General features: G+C 38.6%; 1 protein-coding gene across 4 annotated transcripts in view; it reads left to right on the forward strand.

Moving 5' to 3' along the window:
* LOC109417975 (F-box/LRR-repeat protein 6) overlaps positions 1-7,636 on the forward strand; it is a 35,698-nt gene extending 28,062 nt beyond the window's left edge. For all 4 annotated transcript variants that reach the window (XM_062853448.1, XM_062853446.1, XM_062853447.1 and 1 more), the window contains exons 9-10: positions 6,353-6,487; positions 6,561-7,636. In XM_062853448.1, the coding sequence (XP_062709432.1) occupies positions 6,353-6,487; positions 6,561-6,765 (340 nt within the window). In that variant the 3' untranslated portion in view covers positions 6,766-7,636. The remainder of the gene's footprint in view (positions 1-6,352; positions 6,488-6,560) is intronic.
* The last annotated feature ends 1,043 nt before the right edge of the window (positions 7,637-8,679 follow it).

The raw sequence follows: 8,679 nt of genomic DNA on the forward strand, positions 1-8,679 counted from the left end.
ATTTTTCAACTTGCTGAACCATTCAGCAATTTTGACAGTTGATCAGCAACGTTGTGCTGAAGTTCAGCAAAAAATTTGCTGAAATTCAGCAATTTATTTTGCTGATTTTTTTTTGTGCTGGAAGCGTTTCGAAAAATTTGGTGTGAAGATTCGATTGTCAGAACAAACCGAAGAACGATGAATTTTTGTAACTGAATATACGAAAACTTCCTTGAAATTTCCACCGGGAACGTGCAAATGTTTTCGGCAATCCTCAAGCTCCGAGTGGAATAAAAAATAAGTGACATTGAATTAACAGAAGCGTCAGCTTATTTGCATGACTGCATGACTCCAATCAACACTCATCTGCAAAGTAGAGCTTCACCAAAAGTCACTCCGCAATTCCTTTAGGGATTTCTCCACTAATCACTTGGCGAATTTCTCCAGGTATTCCCTGAGGTTCCTTGAGATTCTTCTACAAGTTCCTTCAGGGTATTTTTAGGAGTTCATTTATGGAATTCAATAGGAGTGCCTTCGGGGAATTCTCCAGGAGTTCCCTCAAAAAATTTTCAGTCATTTCACCAGGGAACCCTCCAGAAGTACCTTCAGTTATCCGTCCATCAGGAGTTCTGCCTGGGTTGCTCTTAAAGATCATTCAAGGATTTTTCTAAAAATTTCGTCGGGTATTCCAAGAATTTTTTTTTCGGAAAATCCTCTATGTATTCCTTTGAGGAAATTTTCCGGATTTTTCCTTCAGAGATTCCTTCCAGAATTCCCTCTGGGATAACTCCCGGAATTCCCTCATGGATTCCTCCCGGAATTCCCCCGGGGATTCGTTCAAGATTGTCTTAGGGGATTCATCCAGTAATTCCTTCCGGGATTTCCCCAGGAATTAGTACAGGCGTTCCCACGGGAATTTCTATCGGAATTCCCTCGAAATTCCTACCACGGTTTCCCCGGGAATTTCTTCCGAGATTGCCCAGTAACCGCCTTCAGAGATATCTTAAGAGAAGCATTCAGGGAAAGGATATTTTCGATCATTTGGCAATCGTTTGACTCATTTCTCCAAAACTCAGTTCAGAAACCTAATATTGAATTATGGTGTTCGGCAAAGTTGTAGATTAGTGTTTTTCCTACAATTATCATCAAGGACGCCATATTCTCACTTTTATATATACGGCGCTAGAGCGCTAGTACCACCTACTCATACTAAACGATCGAAAAACCCGATCGTTTAGTATGAGTAGCTGGTACTAACATTTTTACCACGTAAATATTAGAGTTTGAATATGGCGCACTTGGTGATAATTGTGGGAAAAACACTAAGCTACAACTTTGCCGAACACAACATTCCAATATAGGGCTTCTGAACTGAGTTGTGAACAAATGAGTCAAATGCCAAGTGATCGAAAACATCCTTGATTCAGGGATTTCTCCAGAAGTTCAGAAGTTTCAGGGATTCATCAATGAGTTCATTCAAGGATTTCCCTATGAGTTCCAACCAGGAGTTCTATCATGGATTCTTCCAGGTGTTTCTTCAAGGATTCATTCAAGGATCACTCCAGGAATTCCATTACAGATTCTCCAGGGATTTAAAAATTTTAACGAAACACCTAAGGAATTAGTTATCAATTACACGATAATATGAGGAATAAAAACGATAATATGAGGAATTACACGATAATATGAGGATTAAAATATTCCTCATATTACACGATAATATGAGGAATAAAAGATGTTGTTATTTATTTGCTTCTCTGTATTTTGCTTACGATATAAAGTACTAAGCAACCACCGGTGGGAACATGAGCTGGTATTTTGCCAACGATGATGTAAACGCACGGTGCGAAAACGGGTGGGTATCAGAAATAAAACGGATTTACACACCTCTACTACTCACCGACTTACTACGCACTGACTGGTGGGGATAGTCTAACTACAGTGATTTGGCCGCTCCAGCTTCAAAGTCTTCCAGCTCTGGCCGTAGTGCTAACAAGCGCTGAGGGGCCAAATGCGCCGTAGTTACGCGCATGACCATTTAACGATGCCATTCAACCGAAAGCCCTTGACCTAACAAACAACTTTGGTACTTCAACTGAAAGCCAAAGCATCCATTTTCTAAAAAATCTAGATCCTAAGGTAAATGAAAATAAAAATTTGTATGCCTTCTAGCGCCTCATAGTGGTGGGATTTTGAAACATATGACTCATCATTTTTAAGTTCTCGATCAACCGAACAACTTTACTAAAGACATAAAATCTTTTAGTAATAAGGCTCCTGAAACATATGGAATGGAAATTGTGTCGGTGTTACGTCTGTTAGTCTTTGATATCACACACATCACAGACAAGCATATGTAACACTAACGACAATCTCATTTATCTCAGGACCCTGCTTACTTAAAGTGTTGGTATCTTCGGCAACGTTGTTTAGCTGGTCAAGGACTTACAGATGATGGGACGTTTGATTCGAACATTCACCGCTAGACATCCCTAGAGCGCATCCAAATTGTGAACTTTATATACTTAAGGATCCTGATTATGTATGTAAAAATATAGAGTCTTCGAGAAAAGTTGTTGAGTAGCTCAAGGGCTTTCTGCTGAATTGCCGTTTGGTACTAGTTCCTGTCACAAGGCGGTGTTAAATTCAAATTTGCAAAAACAAGATTTTTTGTTATTGACTAGAAAATTGACTACAAGCTGTAACTTTTTTAAGAGTACAGCACACATTCCCAAATTTTGACTGCTAGGTAGTTTCTCAACTAGTTATCTATAGTTGGCTTCTTTAGCGGTGTTGAGATAATTATTTCATATTCTGAATCTGCATGCCAAACTTAGCCGAAATTCAAATTTCCATGAATTTTGGTGCTCGGGATAAATAGGTTCAGTTTAAAGTTTGTATGGGAGCGATTTGTCGAATGACCCCTCGTCGCATTTTGTACTGGGTGGAGCTGTTACCCAGCCCTTCGTTGAAAGCTCCAATCTTTCAGTATGCATATCGATATCGAGAACAATACACAGACATCGAAGGCTTGTTCCATAGTGTTTTCCTATGCAAAATGCCATACAAAGTTCAATCTCGATGCGCAAAGTTAAACCAATCAAGTCCTCATTTTGCACAGTTGTTCGGGAACTAAACTTCTATCGCCATCTTTTTTCAATTTTCAAGGCATTTGGGATTATTTTAGGAATTCTTCAACAATTCTTTCTCATTAATATTTGGGAATTCCTTCGGCAGTTCTTTGTTAGTTCCTTCGGTCATTTTTTAGGATAATTCTTATACATTTCTTTGGAAATTCAGAAATATTCAATATATCAATGAAGCAAACTTTTCTAGCATTCGGCGCATGTAAACAGAGGCAATGGACATTAGCATTGTGACAGCAGTCGAGTTATGCCAACACACAAGGCTACGGTCGAATCGAAAAGTAATTTTCAACGGACAATAACAGAGAAATTCCTAAAGGATCCATGAAAGAAATATCTGAAGGAATTTTGGAAGGCATTTTCAAATGAATTGGCGAAGGAATTCTCCAAGCTATTGTCGGAAGAATCGCCAAAGAAAGGCCGAAGATTTTTTCAAGAAATTTCTGGAAAAAGCTCAAAGATTATCGCCAGAAAAATTTTCAAAAAAATTGCCGATGAAATTCGTGAAGAAAGTTCCAACGAAGATATTCTCGAAAAAACGGTCGCAGAATTCATCAAAAGCATCACTGAAGAATTCACGAAGAAATTGTCTGCAGAATTCATAATTATGATTGAAATTCTGTCATGATTTTTTGAATGTATCATAAAAAGATTCATCAAAGGAATTTCTGACGGAAAATGCCAAAAGCATTGATGCACAGTAGGCCGTCCCTGTTCTTACAAAAGTAGGAAATGTTAAAAGTTCAATATTGCAAAACGTTCGTTTTAGCTAAAAAACAATCATGCCTAAATTTGGAGTCCCTACCTTAAGGCTAAGTGGTGAGCCCCGGGGCGAAATCACTCATCATTCCTGAGTTATAGGGCAGTTATTCGACAGTTTTTCGTCAATTACTCTGAAACGAAAAGAGATATCTCAATTCTGAGCACATTTTTGGTTCTTTAGGGTCCAAAAATCATCGATTTTAGTAGAATAGTGTATTTTTTCGTCTAAAAAAAATTCATGCGTTTTTTGTTCCCATACAATTTCTAAAAACTTTCGGCCCCGTGGGAGACCATTGAGATTGGGACTGCAAATTTTTGCATGATTGGTTTTTTTGCTAAAACGAGCGTTTTGATTATTGAACTTTCAAAATTTTACAAAAATATGGACGACTTAATGCACAGTTTCCCAAAGGATTTCCAGAAAATATGCTCGAGAAAAATTTGCTAGGGGAATTAAAAAAAACCGAAATAAATAATATTTCTAAATAAATTACCGAAGCAATCTTTCAAGAATGTGGCGAAAGATTCTTTGAAGAAATTTCCAAAGGTGGTACAAAGGAAAAGCCAATGATATTCCCAAAGTGTGCAGTCTATTAAATATAGTAGTTTGCTGATTGCCTCCGTCAGTTTTTGGAACGCGTTTCACTTTCCCGAATTTTAATAATTTTTCTTGTTGGCACCAAAGAAGTAAAAAACATTCCTATTTGAAACGAATATTAGGGTGTTCTGGAACGAATTCTATCAAAAATTCAACTTTTTAAGGTTCTTCGGGTTACAATGTAATTTTAACCTATATTTCATTATTTGGTTTTATTGACATACCGTCGATGGGGGTGACAATGGGTCTGGGGGGTATTGGGTCAAAACGGAGAAACATAAAATTGAAAATAGCTCATCAACTATCGCTAATTTATATTGATAACTTTATATTATTTCAAAGAGAAGATGTTTTTACACGTCAAGATGCAGAATAAGATGTTTAGCAATAATCGTTTTTTTTGTTAAATTTGTGACTAAACTTATATAATGAAACTACTAGTTAATCACTCTGAAAAAAATTCTCATTTGTAATGTTTCACACGAGTACCCAACCATAAATTTTCTTAAAAGTTGTTAGTTGTTGATGCAACGAAAAAAGCGGGTTGTCAATGCACTTTTTATTCACAAATTCAATATTTTCGACCCTATGACTAAATATTAAGAATGGGGGTGAGATTGGGTCAAGCAAGTTATCGAGTGCACATAACATTAACTAAAAATTCAACTTGTTATCCAGTCCCCATTTGACGTTAGAGTAGTGCCATGTTTACCGTATCTTCATAAAAGCACGATTTTTTCGAAAATATGTCGAGGAAGTGTCAAGCGAGTGTGTTCATACGTTTAGTGCCTAAAATCATTTATAACAATAAACCCATGCGTTTGGACAGCTCCTCTGATCATCATCTAACCTTTAGTGTACTGCAATATCGTGAGCTCACAAAAAAGACTTGATGGCGTTTTTCTTCTTCACTATTTTTTTTAAATTTAAGGAAATATCGTGAAACTACCAGACGGTAGTAGCCTCCAGGAAATACCGGGACCATAAAACCGGTAACATGACAAAATTTCGGAAGACGAACGAACGTCGAAAAATATCATGTTTTTTTTTTCAATAAATCTTTCAATGCGCCTCCCCCATATTGTAATCGCCCCTCCTCTCATGGAGGTTGAAACTTTAAATGAGGATGATTATAGTGGCTAAAAATGGCGATACAACATACAAACTTTATTTTATCAAATTTCAACCATTTTTTCGATTTTATTAGCTCTTTTAGGTGGATTAATCATCTTTTAAAATTACCTAAGTTTTTATTCGTCATGGTTACATTGTATTTTAAGTAGGTTTACTAGATATGATCAATAAAATGAATCTGTATTCTTAGATAGGCGACTTCGAATACTTTGACCCATTCTCACCCCCTCTAAGGGGTGAGATTGGGTCAATTTTCAATCATTTGTAGTTTAGTAGACAATTCATATAATGTGATACTTTCTTGATAAACTATCATTACCATATAGAAGAGTATACATACCAAATAAAAAGTTATTCTGACTTCAACTGCATTTGTTATTTAACAAACAATCTTTGAGTATCCTTTTTTGACCCATTCTCACCCCCAACGACGGTAGTTGATCAGAAAACTAGTAGCAGAAAAGTATATCTTCAAATTCGTGCCAAAATAATTATTTTTCGTCGTTTTTTATTGTAGTTATGATTTTTTGAAGATCAAAAATCGCCGTGAAACACAAAATTGATTTAATTCACCTTCTAATTTCAATGGATTTAGCTGAAATTGTGACCACTGATTTCTTTGTGGATGCCAATCAAAATACGGGGTGGACTTGAGAATCGAAGAACATTTTTGAAAAGTGGACTGGCATAATCAACTTTGTGTATTAATGTAAAAACCTTCTTCTAATTTCAGGTCTGGCCTGGAGCTGATTGCCTCCAAGTGGGCCCACAGTCTCATTGAGTTTGATCTTGCATGGGCCAACGCCACCAAACCGTTGGATGATGCTCTCAAAGCACTAGCCGACAAAGGTCCTGAATCACCTCTGAAGTAAGTATTTCACACCTTCGCCAGTCTCCCTACATGACCAATTCTAACCATTCTCCATCAAACCCAAACCCAGCCACCTCAACCTGTGTGGTTCGTCCGTCTCGCTGGAAGCCGTCAAGGAGGTCCTCACCTGCTGTCCGCACATCAACTCGATCAACCTGTCCTCCTGCCGGGGTCTTCCACGGGGCGTCAAGCGGCTACTGCAAGGCCCCCAGGAAATCGCCGAACTGCGGGAGAACCTCGGCGTAACCTTGAAGCAACCCAAGCACCCCCAGTAGAGAGCCCACTCGATCATTGTGAGAGAGTCAGGGTTTCATTTGTACAGTTTGTGACCTGCCCCAAGCTCGTCGTTTTTTTTTTCTGCGGAAACCACCATACTAAAAAAAAGTGCGAACGAGTCCTGATTGTCCTTACGTAGGCAGAGGGAAATTCCCGTGAGATTATTGTACGATTCGGGCGCGTGCGTGTCTCTGTGTGTGTGTGTGCGTGGGTGTATTACGAAAAGACCCGTTTGTGATATTTTTACTTCGTATGTGCGCATGTGTGGAAACGCAATCCCGCAGTGGATCTGCACGGAACGAGATCTTCTTTTAAGTGTAGCATTAAAATACTTTAGAAACTACGTACAGATATAGTTTGCCTGTTGAACAGCCCACTTTAGGCTTCCAGTTGATTTGTGTTGTATATTTATTTAATCTGCAGTTTTATGTACTGTTTGGTATTCCTGAAGAAAAACGAAAAACCGTCTAACTTTACTTTATATTTCGTCAACTTTGGTAGCTTATATCCCGGCTGGGATAGTCTGTGTAATATTTTTTGTTTTTAACTGTCGTCAAAAAGCCATTAGTATTGATTGCACCGTGGATCGATTGCGGCTTGGGGCCTCCAGAACCTGTGCTCTCTACAAAAGATAAATGAAAGAAACAGAAAAAAAACTTGCATCAACAAACACATAATAACTGTACACCTAGATAAAGCAAAAAACGAGTTCGATTTCAGAGCAGCAGCGGTTAAATAAAATGAGATTTGTTATCGAATGGTTTAAGTCCAATTGTTCTCAGCAGATTAGAACCGAGCCCGGTTCGAAATAGGTGTGTGGATTAATATATGAAATAAATGGCATAAGTTAATTTACCGTAATGAAAATTGCTGCAGTTTTTTTTTAATTCACAGTCCAAGGTTTTGAAGAAGCTTCTTTGTGCATAATTTGCTAAACTCTCACTTCGATGAGAGTGCCACAAAACTGCCAAGTGGCCTGAAGCCTTCTCAATCCCCCTGAAACGCTCCTAAAACTCCATGAAATGCTTAGTATCGTCTCTGAAACCCCTAGAAACGCCCTGGTACTTCCTTGATGACCCCATGTTACGACCCAGACAGGCATACTAAGCGTGCAAGGAAGAAAATATGATTATTGAAGTCTCGGTATGTGGTTTAGCTGATCTCTTGACTTCATCGGCAGCACCCACAAACTCACCAATACACTGGAAGACCACGGGCTCGGCATCGCGGCGTTGCAATACTTGCAAGAGGTGCTTAGATGTAACTATATCACCTACCAGAACTGCATCGATTTCACCACTTCCACGAACATGGCCATACGTAGTACCGTCAAATAGATTAGAAACGGTTTTTAAAACCGCCATAAAACCAAAATAAAAAGTGTTAGGTTTTATGACAGTTATCAAAACCTTTTTAAGACTTATTGTTCATCAAAATGTTACTTGGGAGCAGATAGAATCAACCACGCTCTAATTGACGGATGGCACTTATACGACCTTATCGACGTCAAGACCTTTCGTGACACTAACATAGACTCCGATTATTGCCGGGTGATGGTCAAACAGCGCCCAAACTTTCCGTAATCAATAATATACAGTACCGGCGACCGCCACGGTACAACGGAGGGCTTCAAATAGAAGCGGAAACAGTAGATCCCCTACTTTCGAGAGAAAAAAAAAACTCCGCCTAGATCTAGAAGAAGTGAAGTGCGAACAAATGGAACTACTGTGCCATTCCCTAGAAACACGGACGTTCTACGCAATTCTACTGGAATCAATGCATGCTGAAAATTCGGATTATGGTGCGTCGACAAATCTGATTGTTTTTCCATACATTTCTTAAACTCGCAAAGGCAGCCTATTGATTCATAGTGCACCTATGTCGATCTTGGTGCCGTCATCGGCTGCCATTTG

The sequence above is a fragment of the Aedes albopictus genome, chromosome 2 (assembly GCF_035046485.1).
Source record: "Aedes albopictus strain Foshan chromosome 2, AalbF5, whole genome shotgun sequence".
NCBI classification, from domain to species: Eukaryota; Metazoa; Arthropoda; class Insecta; order Diptera; family Culicidae; genus Aedes; species Aedes albopictus.